The 19,881-nt window shown below is 54.0% G+C and overlaps 1 protein-coding gene across 5 annotated transcripts in view; it reads left to right on the plus strand.

Moving 5' to 3' along the window:
• SLC25A25 (solute carrier family 25 member 25) overlaps positions 1 to 18,529 on the plus strand; it is a 32,658-nt gene extending 14,129 nt beyond the window's left edge. Inside the window, exons 1-11 of one of the 5 annotated variants that reach the window (XM_007471752.1) lie at positions 1,257 to 1,866; positions 10,447 to 10,573; positions 10,666 to 10,753; positions 11,436 to 11,471; positions 11,733 to 11,844; positions 13,041 to 13,199; positions 14,777 to 14,929; positions 15,270 to 15,377; positions 15,477 to 15,644; positions 16,199 to 16,349; positions 16,461 to 16,645. In XM_007471752.1, the coding sequence (XP_007471814.1) occupies positions 1,648 to 1,866; positions 10,447 to 10,573; positions 10,666 to 10,753; positions 11,436 to 11,471; positions 11,733 to 11,844; positions 13,041 to 13,199; positions 14,777 to 14,929; positions 15,270 to 15,377; positions 15,477 to 15,644; positions 16,199 to 16,349; positions 16,461 to 16,645 (1,506 nt within the window). In that variant the 5' untranslated portion in view covers positions 1,257 to 1,647. Of the gene's footprint in view, positions 1 to 1,256; positions 1,867 to 7,922; positions 8,120 to 10,446; positions 10,574 to 10,665; positions 10,754 to 11,435; positions 11,472 to 11,732; positions 11,845 to 13,040; positions 13,200 to 14,776; positions 14,930 to 15,269; positions 15,378 to 15,476; positions 15,645 to 16,198; positions 16,350 to 16,460 lie in introns of those variants that run through there. The other 4 variants (XM_007471750.1, XM_007471753.1, XM_007471754.1 and 1 more) reach the window with 4 other exon arrangements.
• The last annotated feature ends 1,352 nt before the right edge of the window (positions 18,530 to 19,881 follow it).

The raw sequence follows: 19,881 nt of genomic DNA on the forward strand, positions 1-19,881 counted from the left end.
CTTCAAACCCCCAAGTCCCCCCCACCCCACCCCAAACCCTCTCTTCAATTTTAGTTTATCTTTCCAGAGAGATTCTTCACGTACACAAGCTTAGAAATAGACGGCAGCAAACTATCCCCTTTCCTCTGCACCTTGCTCTTGTCATCTAACAAGATATTTTCAAGTCATTCCATAATAGTGGGTGTAGAGCTGCCTTACTCTTTTTGACAGCTGCCTAGGGCTCCCTTGTGGTTGTGCATTAATTTACGACCTACTCCCCTTCTAAAGAATTTTATATTGTTTCCAAACCTGTGCTATTGTAAATCAGGCTGCAAAAAATATCCTTATATTTTATCACACATATGTATCCCATATATATCACATGTGTTTATGTGATTTCCCGCATGTGCAAATATATCTGCAGGATAAATCACTAAAAGTGGAATTGCTGTGTCAGAGCGTTTGTGCTTTTGATATGTTGGTAGCTGTGACTAAATTGCTCTCCAGAGAGATTATACTGATTTACACTCTCTTAGCAGCGTATGAGGGTATATGTTTCTCCATACTCTCCCCAGCACAGTCTATTAAACTTTTTTCATGCTGTGTTTGTTTTCAAAATAATGGCTGTGAGCACCGTATCAAAGGGTTACCTTTGTGAGGGATGACCCGGCACTGCGTTTGTCTGCCAGGAAACTAAGAAACAAATGACCAAAGATTAATTCCCTTTTGTTCATGATCATTTACTCATTGCAGTCCACAGACTTCATCTGTGCCTGGTTCTGGGTACTAGGGGTAGAAAGATCTGCGACTTGGTCCCTGTCCCCAGGAAGTTCATCTTGTAGAGCGAGACACAGAGAAGTGGCTATGATGTGGTGTGCATTGTGTTACACACAGTTGCAGAGAATGGGATAATGGAACAAGGGAAAGTGTTGCTAGATGTCTTAGGAAGTGTTGCCAGGATCTCTTGATTGTGCTAAACTCGATGGGGAATGTTATCCCGGAAACAGCCAGGTGGAGAGAAGGAAGTTGGACTCTTGAGGACCAGCCAGCTCAAGGTGGATTCTGTGAGACTGGAAGCTCCTCTGGAGGTTACCGCGGGCACCTCCCTGCAGAACTGCCGGCTGCATGCAGGGAATCGGTCGGCTGTGATTGGAGGGATGTTGCTGGTGGGGATAATGAGCTCGGTAGTGTCGGCAGAGGTGATTGGCCGCGCCCTGCTGCAGTGAGAATGCAGGCTGGATGCTCGGGTCCTCGCTTGCGTGATGATCATTAATTGAGCGAGGACAGCTGAATAATTGGGAGCTCGAAGTTGCTTCTGCCTCCGGGAGAGGTCTGTTGGGCTATCGCTTTTTCCTTTTTTCAAAAAGCCAAGCCTTTGATCACCGTCCACCTGCAAAAGTGAGTTTTTATCGAAGAGGCTCCAGCTGCTCTCTCGTTGTCAGCGACCCGGCGGGGCTTTCAGAGTGAGCCGCTTCTCAGGCCAGGCACGACAGCAGTGCTAGCAAATTTGAGAAGGCAGGAAACAGCCACTGCACGCAGAGCTGCCAGCCTTACAACTCCCCAGGCTAGTCGTCCAAGCAGCTGTGTAGCCAGAGACCCTTGGTGTTGTGGTCACACCCCTCCTCAAAAGTGAACGGTCACCGTCGGCGGCGTGGGGAGGAAGCCGTGATGCTGCAGATGCTGTGGCATGTTCTGTCTAGCATCTTCCCCAGGGCCAGGTGCCAAGGCTCCAGAGAGGGGAGCGGGCATGAAGTCAGAGGCACCCCGGCTCCGGCGCGGGGAGGCCAGATGCCAAGCTTTTTGGGGAAACAGGACGGAAGGGCTGAGGCCACGGAAAAGAGACCCACCATCTTGCTGGTGGTCGGACCCGCAGAGCAGTTTCCAAAGGTAATGGCAATGTCGAGAGGGCCTCTAGGTTAGGGGCTAGCCTAGGATCATTTTCCTGGAAAAAGCTGGAGTGTGGGGGAGGAAGAGAGGACTTAGGAAGGAATCCGTTTGGTCCCGGGGGCCTGGGCAGAGGTGGTGGACAATGAATAAGCCCAGCTCCAGTCCAGAACCTTCCTGTGGCCACTGCAAAAGCTTTATTCCCCTATTGTGACCACTTCAGTGCGGCCGTCTGAAGAAGCAAGGTCGAACGCCATGGAAGATTTACCTTAGGATTTGCCTCTTTGGCCCCAGAAAGCCATTTGAAAGGCAGGGACAAACAATTACACCGTGTCTTAGGTCTTAGCCTGTTTAAACAGCACAGGGAAGACGGAGCTCAGCGGGCAACAGAGCAAACCTTCAAAGGTGAACCCAGCTGCCGGGAGCTGGGGAGGACCAGCCTGCCCTGCATCCCAAAGGTCAGACCCTCTGCGTTGGTGGGCAGGGGACCCGTCTTGCCTTTCTTTCTGGGAGAAAGGGAGCGATGAGGCAGAGTGGAGGCTGGAGTCTCATTGCACGGAGGCCGGCACTCCTCACGGGTCTGCGGGTCTGCTGAGCGCTGGGGCCTTCCGTCCATTTTGTGCCCTGAGTGTGGCTTATGTCATCTGATCCTCACAAGAACAGGGTAAGTGGTAGCACCCCATTTCACAGATGAAGAAACTGAGGTGCAGAAAGGTTAAGTAATTTGCCCGGGATTAAACAGTTAAGAAGGGGTAGAGGTGAGATTTCATTTCAGTCTGCCTGGAACTTTGCCATGTACTGCCCTCATCTTCCCTTAAGAAAGCCGTTTTTAATGGGACCAGTTGAGTTCTCAGGATTAGAACAGAAAGGCTGTTTGGCTGTGATTTCTCCTGCCTGTGGTAGGAGAACCTTGTTCACCTCCTGAGGCTTGGTTATTTTGAATCTTTTCTCCTTTCTCAGGATAAAAATCAACTGGAAAAAGGAAGGAGATTCTGCCCTGTGTGTGGCACGCTGTAGAGTCCAAAAAAGTTTCTGCTGAATTGAACTACTGCATTTAAGAAATGGATGTTCATTTATTCCTTTGCTAAGTGGGAGGAGCTTTTGATGCAACAACTTTTGCAGTGGTTTCAGGTTAAACATTGAGGAGAATCCTTAGTCTGTGATGGGCTCATCTGGGGCGACAGGGGTCTCGGCATCTGTACTGTGCCTGAGATGTGACAGGTGTCGCTTTCTACCTTTTGATCATTTTACAGGAGCTCGGAAATGGCCGTGGCGTTATCTATTATGAGGAACTTTTATCTCCAGACCTGCTTGCCTTATGGCCAAGGGCTTAAGGGACTGGCTGGCTCCTTTTAAATTCACCCACTTTTGACTTTAATAATTAACTGCTCCACTTCCCAGACTCACACCGACTGGCAGCTCTTGCCAGCCCTCCCCCTGGGCTGGCCTGGCATCAGGACTGTTCTGAACGTCTTCTTTCCTGGCCTACAGAATCGGGAGCAAGGCGGGCTGAACCTGAGACCCACACCTCTCACTGACACTTCTCCCCAGAAGGGAGATGGATCAGCTGCCTGGGGGTGTGGGGAGCCCCAAGAGGGAGGTGCGTCAGCTGGTTTGGTTTGAAACAAGCAAGAAAGCACATCTGGGCGGTGTGGACCCTTTAAAGGCAGAAAAACTAAGAACTGGAAGAGTGTTTCAGCAGCGTGCGTCCTTTTCCAGCACAGCTGCTCTTGAAGGTAGGGGTTGGAGGTTGGGATCGCGGGCCGGTGGGGCCTGGCTCGCCATTTCTCTCCGGCAGACGCTGCCACAACCTCATGGAAACCTCGTAGAGACGTTCACTTTGGTTCTCAGCCTTCTAAGTTTCCCAGTGGCGCTACTTTGTTCGACTCTCATTTCTCTCTTAAATATGTCTGTTGGTGAGTCAGGTTCCGGAAAGCTTTTATTCTCAGAACTGTTCCAGTTTCCCCCCTTATCTTTGTCTTACAGTGGATCTGCAGTTGGAGAAGAAAGCCATTAGTCTGGAGTGGGAGGTGCCCTGAGCGGCATTCAAGCTTTCAAATCCTGAGGGGCCGTCTTCTCAGAAGCTCAGAGAATTTTGCTCATTGTGTGTCTAATTGCCAAGTGCAGGCAGGTTTCATTGGAAACCGGCTCCACTGGGCTGTCATGGCAACCCGATCATCAAATGACACTACGGCTACAGCAGCAAATGAGGCTCGAGGGCCTTACGGGTGGGTGGGGCTAGAATAGCTGGATGCTGGCAATATATTAATATTTTTGGCTTGGTCTGAGTCATTGGCGGGGCGGGGGTGCAGTGGAAATACTGTATGAGCTAATGCCACACTCCCAGAGGTACTCTACCTGCCCTGTTGTTACTCATGGTATTCCGGCACTTACGGGGATCTTTGGCATGAAACGGTGGTAGAACAAGGAAAGCTGGTGGGGTGGGGGCATGCGCAGATCTGAGGGTGAGAAGATGCTTGTGAGAGGAACTGCTACTTAGCAGATTAAGGGAAATCGAATGCCACTGAATTCTAAGGCATCTGGAGTGGCTGCCATTGTTTCTGAGTACTAGTTGTTACAGGAATGGACATTGGAAGAAAGGAAACAAAAGTAGATCTGGGTCACAAAATTAGAGCAGGTAAAGATAGCAGAGAAGACGTGTCGATGGCAGGAGTGGGAGAGAGCACTTTACTCGGGCCTCCAGAAGCACCGGGAGCTGGTGTGAAACATCAGGAACGGAGCACAAGCCCTGCTTTATGAACTTTTTTTGTTTTGTTTTGGCCACGCCACGTGGCATGCGGGATCTCAGTTCCCCAGCCAGGGCTAGAACCCGTGCCCACTGCCGCGGAAGCGCGGAGTCCTATCCGCTGGGCCGCCAGGGAAGTCCTGAGCCCTGCTCCGCTGGGCCGCCAGGGAGGTCCTGAGCCCTGCTCGCCATATTCCTCGTCCTTATTTGTATTTCTTACGTATGTGTTCAGAGCTGTAACAGATACCTTTTTTTGTGTGGGTTTTTTTTAGCCAAGGCTAAAATTACTCCCCCGCATCTGCTGCCTTCCCATGTGAGGTACTGCTCACTGTAATTCTCAGGGTCAGGCTGACAAGTGTTCTTTGGAAGCTGAATTCTAAAATCTCTTTATGGCAGTGTCAGGCTTGGATGCTGTTTTAAGTGGCCATTGTAACAAGAGCCAGGCTCTGGTGAGCCTCCGCCAGCTGGCTCTGGGGCCCGGGCAAACCAGGTGGCCTCTCCTGGTCTGTTTCTTCATCTCGGAGATTCAGAGATGACCCCAGGGCCCCTCTGGGGCCCAGTGTCTGTAATTCCAGGGAGAGAGCATTTGCCTTGGACACCAGGTGCCTGGAGATTGGCTCAACTGAGAAGTAAAGGTTTCTGTGTGACAATAGAGTTCTGCATGACCTGTGCAACTCAGGAAGATGGGTGGTTTAAATAAATAAGCAAACGCCAGTTTACGTTTGTCCAATGAAGACATTCTGTTGGACTCAAACACAGTTGCAAGACAGAAATACGTTGGAGCCCTTTAAGATTAACATTGGAATAGAATTAATGTAAGCGTTGTAAAATAACATCTTGACAAGCACAGGCAGAACTTTTCAGGGAACATTTCCTGGCCCTGTGATACCATTGGTCTGTAGAGTAATGAGCTCTGTTATAATCAAGGACATTCCATTCTGTTTATTCTAGAAGGTAGTTGCCCTTGTTTGATAATGCTTTAATAATTGTTCCTTATATATTGAATGCTGGTTTCACTTTCATTTGGTATCGTTTTCAAATCTCTTCTCAGATTTGTCTTGTAAATACATCATACAACTCAGTGGTACCAAAAAAAAACCCCTCAATGGTACAATTATGTTTACCAACATTATTTGAAAAACATAGTTTAGTAGGAAAGGAACATCTCCAATTGAACAACTTATTTATTCAGTCAAAATATTTGCCATTTTGTATTGGAAGGACTGCAATTGTCATTGAAATGAGACACTTCAACAGATCTGTGTCGTTTATTTTCGTCTCAGAAGCAATCATGAATAATTTTAAAAAGGAAGATCAGCATTTAAAATTCAGCTCTTTTATTTATAAATGTGAACTTCCTTTAAAATAAAAAAAATAATACAGTATCTTTTTGAGTTGAGGTGGACAAAATACCCTGAGGACTCTATTTGCTGGCACTTGGGAAACCAAACCTAAGGTCTTCATCAAGAGTGGTCGTGTTTGTTTTTTGGGGTCTCAGAGGCCTGCCAAGCACGATTCATTCATTCGAAACTGCTTATGTCAAGCACCTCCGTGATCCAGGCAAGGGCTCATTCCAGGCAAGGAGGTACAAAGGCCCTGCCTTTAGGACCCCAGCAGTAGAGATAAGATGTACGTAACAATAGCCATAAAGCAGAACATTCTGGATTGGGTAGCTTAAGAGACAGCTGAGTATCACGGATTTAGGTGGAGGCTGAGCAGGAATTTGCCTGAATAATCCTGAGCTGCCTCTGGATACCTCATCGGATCCTCCCTAGTGGATGGATGAAACAGCCCAAGACCTGTTTTTACAGACTCACCATCAGATCTCTTTTAGAAGGGCTGAAATATCATATAAGTTATTAAAATCGGTTTCATAATGATGCATATAAGCATCAACATCTTATTTTCAGAACCTTTTTCAAGTTCTTAACAAAAAGCTTTTTAGTGAATTTAAGAAGTTCCTTTTACTTTGGTGGATCCCCAAAGGATACCCATCTGTTTTTAATCCATCCTGGTTGCGAGGTTTCATCTATATTAGGAAGTGGTGCACTGTAGATGGAACACAGTGAGACGAATTCCTTTTTCATCTCTGTGACGTGGGCTCTTCCTCTGCAGCACGAATCTTGACATCTTCCTTGGGAAGGAATGAGGTGGAGGTGGCAGGGTGGCCCTTAAATAAAAATCAGATCCTGACTCTCCCAAGACCTGAAGGTTCCTCTCATCCTCACCTAAAAGGGACATTCTAAGGCAGTGTTGCTCAGGAGAACTTTCTCTGATGATGGAAATAATGTGTGGCCATGCGACCAAGGAAATGAATTTTTAGTTTCATTGAATTTTAGTTTATTTGAAATTGAGGACTTCCCTGGCAGTCCAGTGGTTAAGACTCCACGCTTCCAGTTCAGGGGCTGCGGGTTCGATCCCTGGTCGGGGAACTAAGATTCCCACATGCTGTGTGGCGTGGCAAAATGAAATAAAAGTATTGAGCAGCACAGTTGTAGGCCAGAAAGCTCCGACGCACTGAACTTTAGAGTGTCCTGAATGAACGTGGGCTCTGAAGACCACATCCGTGGATCTTAAGTGAGGCCCAGGCTGACCCCAGATTGGTGCTGCTGAGGAGTGCCCCGGCACAATGACCTGTGGCCTAGAGTGTCCTCTTCCTGCCCCCATCATTTCAGCCTCTCGGTGCTTGTGGGGCCCCCAGGCAAAGCCTATAGGGGAGGGGGTGCTCATGTGCAGGGTGGCCTGGGGAAGGTCACTAGAGCCAGCCAGAGCTGTGCCTGGAAGGCCATGTGGCCCAGGCCGCCGGCTGAGGGGCAGCTCCCCTGCAAGTGAAAGACCCCACCCCACCCCCGCCACTGACTTCTATCCTCGCAGCGAAACGGGGCCGTTTCAGGTGAGCATTGATTCGTTCTCTACCTCCACTTATTTTTCTGCTGGGAATGATTTCCCAAGGAGAGAAACCACTGTATTGTGTGACGCGTTTGGGGACCTTGTGGAAAAACAGGCCAAAGGCTGTTTGTTTGGAGGGATCGGCAGCCAGAGGGTGAAGGTTTCTGGGGCAGATCCCAGGGCAGGGCAGAATGCTCTGCCCGTCTCCGAAGGGTTAACTGGGGAGCAGGTGACGTCAGTCCTGATCTTTATCCCTCTGCACTCGGCCACGCACGCCTCCTTGCCGGGCTCTGTGCTCATTGGCTGTGGGCGGGAGGTACAGTGAGCAGACTTTTTTCAATTAAGTGAAAGGACAGGGTGGAGGCAGCCAATGACAGCTGCGCCCCAGCATACCTTGTGCAAGTGTGCTGGGCCGGGCAGCATTCTCCTGACTCCACGCCGCCTGAAACAGCTCCCACCAGCATGCTCTGCCTGTGCCTGTACGTGCCCCTCATCGGGGAGGCCCAGACTGAGTTCCAGTACTTTGAGTCCAAGGGGCTTCCCGCCGAGCTGAAGTCCATCTTCAAACTCAGTGTCTTTATCCCCTCCCAGGAGTTCTCCACCTACCGCCAGTGGAAGCAGGTCTGTACCACGGAGGGCAGCGGGCGTCATCAGTGTTGGCTGAGTGAACGGATGAGCTGGTGGAGGGTCCGCATACCTCAAAGGTCCCCACCACTTCTAAGCGTGCCAGTTATTTCCCCAGCTGCTGCGTAACTATAGGCAGCTAAAGGGCTACTTACGTCATGCGAGTGACTGGCTCTCATGTGACTTCCAAGGAAGGCTGGAATTATAGGGAAGGCACTTGTGGGAGACAGAAAGGAATTTTCTTGCGGAGGGCGGGGTTCTAAGCAGTGCAGGGCCAGGAAGTGGGGGCACAGTCTAGCTGCTTTTTCTGAGCCGTGGGGCAGGAGGGGAGGGGAGAGGCCCCTCATTGGAGGCCCAGGAGTTGGAACCGTGGCTGCGGAGGCTGGAGGTGACAGGGCTGTGCCCTGGGTGAAACAAATCAACGGTCAGGGGTGAGGGGACCTTTCTAGGCATCTCTTTGGAGCAGGAGGCAGCAGAAATCATTACTATTTTAAATATGGGGAAACGGCTACAGAGTCTGAGGGGGTCGCCTGCCTCCTAAAGGGACACCCCAACTTCTCCGTTAATCAGATTCTGTGCTGTCCCCCAGTGCTCACGATGGCAGTGAAGGTCAGATGGTGTGCAGGGGGTGGTGATTTGCATATCGTAGGAAGGAGATTGGACTGAGGTAGAAGCAACGACTTAGAATATTTTGAAATCAGCTGCATGAGCATGTCCTTGAGTTGTCTGTATCACGGGCACCCACCTAACAAGGCACATGGATCGCGTTGGTGCCAGAGCAAAACCCAGATACCAGTGAGCTTCGTGCCTAGTGTCCGCCTCCTCTCTAAATGACATGCAGGTTCTATTTCCGCTCCTCTCATAAATCTAGGGTGCTGACCTATATGTAATCTGTATTTTGGTGGAGAGCACAAATGTCTGCAGGAAGTTAACATAACTCCAGACAGCTGATAGAACACGTGCCAGCCTCTGTCTCACACTCCAGCCACACCCTCCCTGAGTTGTTCTTTGGATCATGTTAGGTGACACAGTATCTGGAGAGGACCAGCTAGCCAATGGCCCATCAATTTCCAAACCCGCTGGCTCAGAAGACTTTGAAACCCACATTGGTTTGTGGATAGTGACTGTATTTCTTGCTGAGAGAATTGGGCAACACAGGGAGACTCTAACCATTTTCCTTAGGAGATTTTTGGTCCTAGTTTTGGGGTGTTGCTGGGTTGGAGTGACTCATGTATGTTCCCCACCTTCTTGAGATTAACCTTTAGAATGGCAGCAGACTCTATACAGAGGTGGCTCTGGAGTCCATCAGGCCTGGCTTGAATCCTGCCCACCACTTCCCTAGCTGTGCGACCTTGGATAAATTACTAAGCTTCTGTGAGCTTCTGTTTCCTTCTCTGGAAAATGGGGGAAATGATAGCACCCACCTCCTAGGCCTGTCTGCGAGGATTCAGCGGGTTACTAGAGGTAAAGCATTTAGCAGGACCCCGGGCACAGACCAAGTGCTTGTGCTTTTGTGGAAAAGTGCCAGTTGCTGAGCATCTAAAACAGACTGCAGCTGCTGAACAGAGCTCATGTCTAAGGGCAGGCACAGATTTTTGGAACCTCACTGCCAAGGAAAGGGTCTCTTAAAGCTTCCTTGGGTCACTGAACTGTTCCTAAGTGGAGCTGCCCTGCTTTTCAGTGCCTGGTTAAGGGAGCTGAGGTTGGTTATAGCATCTGGCTCCCCTGAGATCAGAGACAGGCGGCGCCATCAAGCACAGGCCCAAGTACGGTTCCCATTGCTCTGACCACTTCTCCATCCTCCAGAGTTCTCTCTGGCAGTATTTCTGCCAAGCAGGCATTGGCAGGGGCCAGCTCTGCCCTGTACCTTTACCCTGGTCGCCCCCAATTGTTCTTGGGTCAGTGCCAGTTTTAGGGATAAAAAGAGCAAGCTGCAGAGTTTCTGATGGAATCTGGAGCTCCAGGGCCACCCCACATTTGGGCAGAGAGCATGTGGGGCTGAGGCCTGGCACCAGGGACAGAGCTGCAGGGGAGCCGGGCAGCTGGCCTGGTGGAAGTGCCGAGCCCACCGCTGCCGGCCTCTGTCGGAAGGGCTCCTCTTGCGGCCTCTTCTTCCTCTTTGCTCATGAGGGAGACACGGTGGGCTCTTGGCTGACTTCTGGCCGGCCCTAGGGGATCCAGGTGGTGGCCCTGGGAGTGGAGGAGGGGAAGCGTCTCGGGTCATGGGGCCGCCTCTGTTCACGGCTGAGCAGTTGTTTCCTGGGAACGGGACACCACGAGGGACAGTAAAAGCTGAGGGGCAAAACCTTACTTTTGTTTCATAGAAAATTGTACAAGCTGGCGACAAAGACCTCGATGGGCAGCTAGACTTTGAAGAGTTTGTCCATTATCTCCAGGATCACGAGAAGAAACTGAGGCTGGTATTCAAGAGTTTGGACAAGAAGAATGATGGTGAGCGTTGCCCCCGGGGGCCAGCGGCGGGCCCAGTGGTCCTGGGCCTCTCTGCAGGGCTGGCTCCCAGCTCACGGCCTTTGTTGTTCCAGGACGGATCGACGCGCAGGAGATCATGCAGTCCCTGCGGGACCTGGGAGTCAAGATATCTGAACAGCAGGCCGAAAAAATCCTCAAGAGGTGAGTGCGTAGCCAGCCCCTGCGTTTGGTTTAACAGAAGTGTGATGAAAGAAAGTTTCTTGCACTCACTCCCTCGTGCCGTTCACTGTATTGACCCTGTTTCCTGGACTTTGGCTTCTGGTGGTTGGAAGGGATGAATAAGTAACCCCTCCCAGAGACCAGCTGCTCCCCGGGTTCCTGGTCAGCTCCGGTGGTAGAATCACAGATCACCTGGCAGAGTGCCTGAGCGCCAGCCACCCGCCAAGAGAGAAGACTAGTGGGGGATTTTAGTAGGTGAAAGGCCAGCAAGGAACACCCTTCTCTGCCCGGTCATGCAGGGGCAGGGCTCACGTGGCCGCCCTCCACCGTGGGGAACTTCCTCTTAACGCAACGCTCAGATGTGCTGCCCCGAAAGGCATCCCGCAGGCCAGGGGTGGTCCTGGGGACTGGCATCGTTGCTGTGCTGGGAACTCGCACAGAACAGCCCCAGAGCCACTTCCTGTCCTCCGGAGCCTCCCCAAGTCCCAGGGGCCCGAAGCCGGCTGGTCAGGGACGGCAGCCTCTGGCCCTTGCTCCCCTCTGCGTGGAGGGTGCGTCCTCGTGCTGTGCCGTGGCATGTGCTTGCGTCACTAACCTCCGCTCAGAGCACTTATTTGTGTTGTTTCTCCTCTCTCCTCTGCATCTTCCTTTGTCTGTCTGTCAGAATACGAACGGGCCACTTCTGGGGCCCTGTCACCTAGTAAGTATCCGTGTCACTCTCGGGACCGCCTCCCTCCTTGACCTCTGTGCCCGATCAGAACGGGCTTCTCGTGGGCCATCAGATCCCATTTTTGTGCCAGGTGGGATGTGGAGCCACCTGGCCTTTTCTCCTCCGGGGCAGAGGCGCCTTCTGTGGTTTCCTGGTGGCCACGCGCCTGCCCTCGGCTCCCCTGGAGGTGGGAAGTGCGGCTGACAGATGGGGCCTGTTTACAGTTGGGCGGCCCACGTATCTGTCTTGCAGCATGGACAAGAATGGCACAATGACCATCGACTGGAACGAGTGGCGAGACTATCACCTCCTGCATCCCGTGGAGAACATCCCTGAGATCATCCTGTACTGGAAGCATTCCACGGTGAGCCCCGTGCTCCCAGGGCCGGAGGGTGGTTTCTCCCTTGTCCGTGCACAGGGTCCCCTTCGCCCAGCATTAGCCCCCATCCTGGTGGGGGTTCCCAGCCCGCCTCCCCTTCAGTGGCGGGGCTGTCTGCTTCTCTGCCGGCCCTCCACGTGCTCCCTCCATCTCCCTCATGCCGGCCAACCTGAACGGCCCGCCCATGCCCCAAACACGGGGCTCCCTCTGCTAGAAACAATGCCCTCCTGTCCCCACGTGCTGCCTGTTCTTCAAGGTCCACTGTAAGCACCCTCTCCCTGAGCCTCCTGAGGGCTGCTCGGTAGAGATCCAGTAGCAGAGCTGTTCAGTTTCTCCCCCCGGCCACCCCTTTTTTGTGTCATTTCTCTCTATGGCAAAAGAATACCTCCCCACTGCTCCTTCACCCCCCGGTCAGAAACACACGGAGCTCTGCACCCTCACTGGTAGCGGCCCTCTTGACCCCCCCGCCCGCGAGCCCCCTTCATGCACGAGCATCCCTTTCTGCTGGTCCTTGCCAAGTATCCCCTGGTGGCAGTCTTATCCATCCTGGACCGTCGACTCCAGAAGAGGAGGCCACAGGTCCTCCTCCTCCTCTGTCTCCCGAGGTGCCCTCAGGGGACGCCTGGCATCCTCGTTGGGTGAAATCAGATGAACGCTCTGCGGGTAGGAACCGCTGCCCCGTGGGTCTGGCCTGCAGCCCCGGGGTTGGAGCAGAGCTGGCTCTGCCTGCCGAGCCGGGAGGCCGCCTGGGAGAGAGGGCGTTACACAGGCAGCACAGCCTCTCGTGTTTGCAGAAGTCTTGCATAACGTTCTGCCAACATGATCCGGTTACACATCAGGTTTCAGAAGAATTTTTATCCCTGACTTGATCCTTCCAGTGCAGCCAACCTGGTGATCCTCAGCTGCAGTGCCTTTGTCAGCTGTTCTTGCAGGAGCCCCTGGCAGTGTCCCGAAGGGCTGTCCGCGTGGTTTTCTACCTGCGTTCTTCCAGCTGTGCTCTCAGTTCTAACCTGGGCCTCTCCAAAGGCCGCAGACAGCTCAGAGCTTTGCCGCCTCCACATAGCGAAGGGGTAGGGGGTCCATTCTAGGCGGCAGAAAGCTGTGGACCTAGCTGTCTGCCGGCAGTTCTGCCACAAGCGTCGGGAGCCTGCTCCATTTATCGTTGTTGGTCTTCCTCACAGATCTTTGATGTGGGTGAAAATCTGACGGTCCCCGACGAGTTCACGGTGGAAGAGAGGCAGACGGGGATGTGGTGGAGACATCTGGTGGCTGGCGGTGGGGCGGGGGCCGTATCGAGAACCTGCACGGCCCCCCTAGACAGACTCAAGGTGCTCATGCAGGTAAGCAGGAAAACAGGCCCCAAGCCACCTGGTTGCCACCTTGGGTTTCTTTGGCGGGTTGGTTTCCCCTCCCTTATCTGGGGCCCTGCTTTGGGCCCATACTTTCCTAACCCAGTAAATCAGATTGTAATTATTGCTCAGACAAGGATGACATTAGATCTTGGCCTAGGTGGCCTTTTGCACATTAGATCCTGGCCTAGGTGGCCTGATCTAATTTTATCTGAGGCCCTTAAGCCAGGAGTCACATTACAGGGCCATACTGGAGGCAGTGAGAACTGGGGTGTGGCAGGAACCTGTTTCCTTAGGCGCATCTTACATAGGCCACCACGTGGTGGGGCAGTGCGAACAGATCCTCACCTGGCCTGGACACCATTCCCTTGGCTGGGCACCCAGCTCCACGTCCACAGGGCAGGTTCAGCTCATGCTGAACCCAAGTCAGGAGCAAGGTTGTGAAATCGAGCTGCCTGAGGACACACCAGTGGGCTCCAGTGTCTTTTGAACAGTGGCCAGTCACCCCCTTGTCCCCTGACTTGCATTCTGGCACTTTTTGTGCCAGTAACCCTGCTCAGAAAAGGTGTCATCCTTTCCTGACCCCCTTAGCCCCTCCTGGGCCTGCCTCGGTTTGAGGTCTATGGATGGAAGAATGAGAACTCCCTTCTGGTGCTGAATCAGGGAGGCGAGTGGTTCAGGGAGAGGAGCCCTGGGCCTGGGACCCGACCCGGGGTCCCACTGTCCCAGCTGGGTGACCTCAGGCGAGTCACTTCACCCCCAGGACTTCTATTCCTCTGGAAACTAAGGGGTTCGAACAAATTGCCTCATCAGTTTGTTTTTCTTAGCCAAATCCCCAGGAATGCTGGTAGAGATTAAAAGCTGTCCTTGGGTGAAATGACAAAATGCCAGGGATGTGCTTTAAATTAATGGGGGTGGGGGAGGGGGAGTAGGGGAGGGGGTGGGGGGCATCAGTTGGCTGGTTTGATGATGGCTGAAGCTCATTACGGGTTCATGGAAGCTCGTTATGTAATCCTCTATACTTTTATATATGTTTGAAAATTTTCCATAATAAAAAGCTCAATTTTTTTTTTTTTAATTTATTTTTTGGCTGCGTTGGGTCTTCGTTGCTGCGCGCGGCTTTCTCGAGTTGCAGTGAGCGGGGGCTACTCCTCGTTGCGGTGTGCGGGCTTCTCATTGCGGCAGCTTCTCTTGTTGCGGAGCCCGTGCTCTAGGCGCGCGGGCTTCAGTAGTTGTGGCTCACGGGCTTAGTTGCTCCACGGCATGTGTGATCTTCCGGACCAGGGCTAGAACCCATGTCCCTTGCCTTGGCCACCAGGGAAGTCCAAAAAGCTCAACTTTTTTTTAAAGTAGTCCTTGTGGAGGTGTTTAGCATGGGGTTGGCACCAGCAGGTGCACAGCAGAATCTAGTGGGACCTCGAGCAGCCATGTTAGACTCTCAGGGTACCGAGCTGGCCTCAGAGTGCCACGAGGACGGAGCCTGCCTGCCGTCGATCTTGGCTCTTTGTCAGGCATCGGTGGCCCTGTGGCCGCTGAGCTCCTTCTGACCGCTTGTCCTTCCCCACCAGGTCCACGCCTCCCGCAGCAACAACATGTGCATCGTGGGTGGCTTCACCCAGATGATTCGAGAAGGAGGGGCCAAATCACTCTGGCGCGGCAATGGCATCAACGTCCTCAAAATTGCCCCCGAGTCGGCCATCAAGTTCATGGCCTATGAACAGGTGAGGACCCAGCTCCCCAGGGAGAGTCACCCATCAGCAGCTGCTTCCTGAGCTTCCCCTGGAATGAGGTCCCTGCCCTGTTGATTCCCTGGAACCTGGAACCAGTCCTTGTACCTGAGGGACAGCAGGGCCAGGTGGGGGGTGGGAAGGCCTGAGCCTGACCCCAGCTCTGCCACCAACCAGTTCCACTGGGGGCCAGTTCCTTCCATTTCTGGGCAGCATCAAAAGTGCCAGGGACGCCAGGTCTTGGCTAAAGCTGACAGGCTCCGGGAGGAAGGGCGGGGCAGGAGCAGGTATGCTGGTCTCTGGGGGGTATCAGTCTGTTTGCTCCCTGTTCCAGATCAAGCGTCTCGTTGGGAGCGACCAGGAGACTCTGAGGATTCACGAGAGGCTTGTGGCAGGGTCCTTGGCAGGGGCCATTGCCCAGAGCAGCATCTACCCGATGGAGGTGAGGGCCACGTTGGTCCTGGGGCGGGCAGTGTGCGTGGAGGTGAGGGGGCGGAGTGGGCTGGGCTCACACTTCCGTCACTTCCGTTGGGCTCTGCAGGTCCTGAAGACCCGGATGGCCCTGCGCAAAACAGGCCAGTACTCGGGCATGCTGGACTGCGCCAGGAAGATCCTGGCCAGAGAGGGCATGGCTGCCTTCTACAAAGGCTATGTTCCCAACATGCTGGGGATCATCCCCTACGCTGGGATAGACCTGGCCGTCTACGAGGTGAGGCCCTAGAGGACTCAGGCCCCTTGAGCAGCAGGAGAGATCCAGAAACCGCCTCCTGGCTGGGTGTCACCCCTCCACCCCCCTTTGTCTCCTTCCAGACTCATCTGTCCATTGCAGGTGTGTCCTGTCACACCGCCTGCCCCTGGCAGCCCCCAGGGGCTTGGCAGGCAGATCTACAGAGCACAATGCCCTGGGGGCTCCCTGGGCCCCCAGCAGACTCCGGAGCACAGGAGTCCGGCTCTTGGGGGAGGGAAGGGAGGGGCTGACCCTGCGGCATCCCTGCTCCCCATCCTATCCAGAAATCCCCAGTGATAGCAGAAACAAAGGTCAGGCAGGCCGGGAGCCCAGCCAGCCCAGCCAGCCCCAGGCCGGCCCAGGCCAAGTGAATCAGGTTACAGTGGCCTCGCGGATCCCATGTGATGGGGCAACGCCTCCTGTGTGGATCCGGTAACTGTCCCCTCAGCCCCGCAGTCTCTCACTGCCTCACAAGCCCTTTCTTCCTGGGGCCTGCAGGCCCTTTGGCTCATCCCCGCCCCCCTCTGCCCTTTCAGACACTCAAGAATGCCTGGCTGCAGCGCTACGCGGTGAACAGTGCAGACCCCGGCGTGTTTGTGCTCCTGGCCTGTGGCACCATGTCCAGCACCTGTGGCCAGCTGGCTAGCTACCCACTGGCCCTGGTCAGGACCCGGATGCAGGCCCAAGGTAAGGCTGGTCTCAGGCCAGTCAGTCCCCAGGGGCCCGTCTCCCCAGGCAGGTTGGGACGTAGGGAGGGGCCGGCGAAAGGACCCTGACAGGCAACCTCGCTCCCTGCAGCCTCCATTGAGGGCGCCCCGGAGGTGACCATGAGCAGCCTCTTCAGACAGATCCTGCGGACCGAGGGGGCCTTCGGCCTGTACCGGGGGCTGGCCCCCAACTTCATGAAGGTGATTCCGGCCGTGAGCATCAGCTACGTGGTGTACGAGAACCTGAAGATCACCCTGGGCGTGCAGTCGCGGTGACGGGAGGGAGGCCCGCCCGCCCGCCCGCGGACTCGCTGATCCTGGGGCCGCAGCCCCGGGATGTGTAGCCATCTCATTCTGTGAATGTGCCAACACTAAGCTGACTTAAGCCAAGCTGTGAAAACCCTGGGATGCACCTGCAGGGGTGGGGTCAGAGCCGGCAGGCCCGCTGGGTCTGTCCTGCTGACCCTGGCTGACCCTCGTGTCCATTCCAGGGAAGACCTGTAGGTGTTCCTCAGGGTCCAGGGCTCAGCAGGACACGGGCTCGCGTGCGTGGGGACAGGACATTTCCTGTGCTGCCTGCCGAATAGCTGGGCTGGGAGGCTGGCTTAGTTCTTCCATCGTGTCCTCGCAGCCAGACCATTGGCGCGGGGCGCCTTCGGGCCTGCTGAGCGTCCTGCCCGGGCCCACCTTGCTTCCTTCCTTGCTGCTGTTTTAAATGGTAGGAGGAGGGCCCACAGCCCACTCCCCCCGCCACGCTGCTCCTCTCCGCCCAGTCCGTGGGGAAGGGTGGTTCTACCTGACCTAAGCCTGACTTCCCAACTGGCAGCGCAGCCACTGGCAGGGAAGAGGGAGGAGTCTGGCTTCTGAGCTGCCCCGCAGACGGGCACCTGGATGCCCGTGTGCGTGACGAGGGCAAGGCTGCCTGGCGTCCTGGCGCATGGCTTCATGGGTCCTGGGACCGAGAGGGCCTCTGCTCCCTGCTGCTGGGGGGCTCTTGGGGCTCTGAGCGGGCCCCGGCCCCTGGCAGGACTGGCACCAGCTCAGAACTCCCTCCCTCTCCCTTCCCGCCGGCATGAGGGCAGTGGGCATTGTGTTGAAGCAGGAAGGGCAGTTCCTGCCCTGAGTCTGCACGCCCTGGTGAGAGAAGGAAAAGGTGTTCAAGGCCTTAATTATGTATTGTTGGAAAAAGGGTTTTGTTCAGAAAGACAAGCCGGACAAGTGTACGAGTTCTGCTCTTCCAGGGGGAAGACAAAGAGAGCCAATGGCTTGGCCGGCCGCGTTCAAGTCTGTTTCTGACGCCCCGGGGATTCGTGTCCAATCCCAACCGGGGCAAAGTGGGACCAGCCTCACATTCCACTGATGGAACGTATCACACTGCTTGGAGCCTATTTATTTTGTATTTATTTGAACAGAGTTATGTCCTAACTATTTTTATAGATGTGTTTAATTAATAGCCTGTCATTTTCAAGTTCATTTTTTATTCATATTTATGTTCCTGGTTGACTGCACCTTCCCAACACCTGTGAGGTGGGGTGGGAAGAGGAAGGAGGGGGCCGTGGCAGTGACCCTTCTCGCTGCTGCACCATGTCTGTCCAAAGAAATTTCTTTCGGAACTGGCGACAGAAGCAAGAAGGCAGAAGGGCCCTGATCACGGAGAGACGGTCCTTCGGCGGGTCAGGGCAGGGCCGGCACCCAGGAAGCCTTAGGATCTGAGGGTTCGATCAGGGGCCAGGAAGAGTGGGGGAAATCTCAACCCCGTTCAAGATGGAAGTCCAAATCATTTCTTGGACTGGGAGGGATTTCTTTATTCACCCTTTTTGAAAGACAAGGCAAGTGAGGTGCCTATCACTGTGAGTTTGGGGTGGGGGCCAGAGGAGAGGGCGGCCGGCTCCCCACCCGTTCCTGTGAAGCGGGCTCCCTCTGTCCTGGGCCCCCCGCTACCCCTGCTCAGTAATGCTGGTCACCGTGCAACTGCACAGCCACACTTCCATTCACCGGAACGGCCTGATGAGGACAATTTAAACAGGATGCAAAGATCAATGCAAGATTTATTGTTATATATAAATAGAGTTATAACTGGAATTGGTGACAAAGCAAATTAAGAAAGAATTGGAAGTTGTCATTTAAAACAGCCTTCTAATAAAGTTGTTTCAGAGCTGATGATGGAGCCATGGTTTTCCTGACCTGGGCTTGGGTGGCATGGGGCTGTTTACGTGTCAGAATACAAATCCCTTGTTCTCATGAGAGAACATGAGAAAGCTACCCCTCAGAGTAGCTACCCGCTCTGGGCTTCTGGAGGCACCCCCTCTTTAGAATGGATGTTCATTGTGTTTGGGGTGCTCTGACAGGTCTCCAGTGCCCCAGGAGATAGTGAGTCTGGTCCTTCCTCAGTCCTCACCTGATTCAGCCCATGTCGAGCAGAGCTGATCCCTTGTCTCCTGCTTGAAGCACCTCCGGACACCACTGTGCCTCTCTTCACTTCACTGGCTGCCCCTCCCCAGCCTCAGATTTGGTTCCTGCCCATCCTTCTGACGTAGAGATGCTGGAGGGCCCCCCTTCTGGGAACAGGGAATGTGTCTGCAGTTGTACCTCTAGCACCTAAGGCAGTGCCCAGTGCACAGAGTGCTCGATGAAATGTTCATTAAATAACTCGACACCCCAGTCCCCATCCCCCCACTGACAGCCCTTGGTGCCACTGGCTGGTGGGGCACTATGAAGCAGCCTGGGGAACGTGCCAGGGGGCTCTGGCATTCAGAGGCTGTAGGGAGACACAGAAGTGTGCCCTTGCGCGAAACGCATATACCACTTGTGCTGGGTTGAACAGTGTCTCCCCAAAATTCTTGTCCACTGGGAAGCTCAGACGTTGCTTGATTTGGGAGTAGGGTTTTTGCAGATGTAATCAAGTCAAGATGGGGTCATCCTGGGTGAGGGTGGGCCCTAAGTCCAATGACTGGTGTCTTTATAAAAGAGGGAAATCTGGACACGCAAGAGAGCACCACGCAGGGAGGCCACGTGAGGACAGAGGCAGAGGTGGGAGTGATGCATCCACATGTCAGAAAGTGCCAAGGATTGGGACTTCCCTGGTGGTCCAGTGGTTAAGACTCCATGCTTCCAATGCAGGGGGTGCAGAACGCTCCCCTGCTGACCAGGGTTCGAGCCCTGGTCAGGGAACTAAGATCCCTCAAGCCTCGGGTGCGGCCAAAAAAACAGGATCGCAGGCAGCCGCCTGAAGCAAGGGGAGAGGCAGAATGATTTTTCCCTCAGACCCTCCAGAAGGAACCAACCCTGCTGGCACCTGGATTTCTGGCTTCTGGCCTCCTGAACTGTGAGAGAATTCATTTCTATTGTTTTCGGCTATCCAAGTTCACGGTGATTTGTTACACGGCAGCGGTAGGAAACTAATATGCCACTTGCGTCAGCTTGTTACCAGGGTAACAGGCATAAACCATTTCCCAGCCATTGGTTGGGTCCTGTCAAGTTGGTCGTCCCCGCACCGCCCCCCCCCCCCCCCC

This window comes from Lipotes vexillifer, unplaced genomic scaffold, assembly GCF_000442215.2.
Source record: "Lipotes vexillifer unplaced genomic scaffold, Lipotes_vexillifer_v1.1 scaffold98, whole genome shotgun sequence".
Taxonomy (NCBI): Eukaryota; Metazoa; Chordata; class Mammalia; order Artiodactyla; family Lipotidae; genus Lipotes; species Lipotes vexillifer.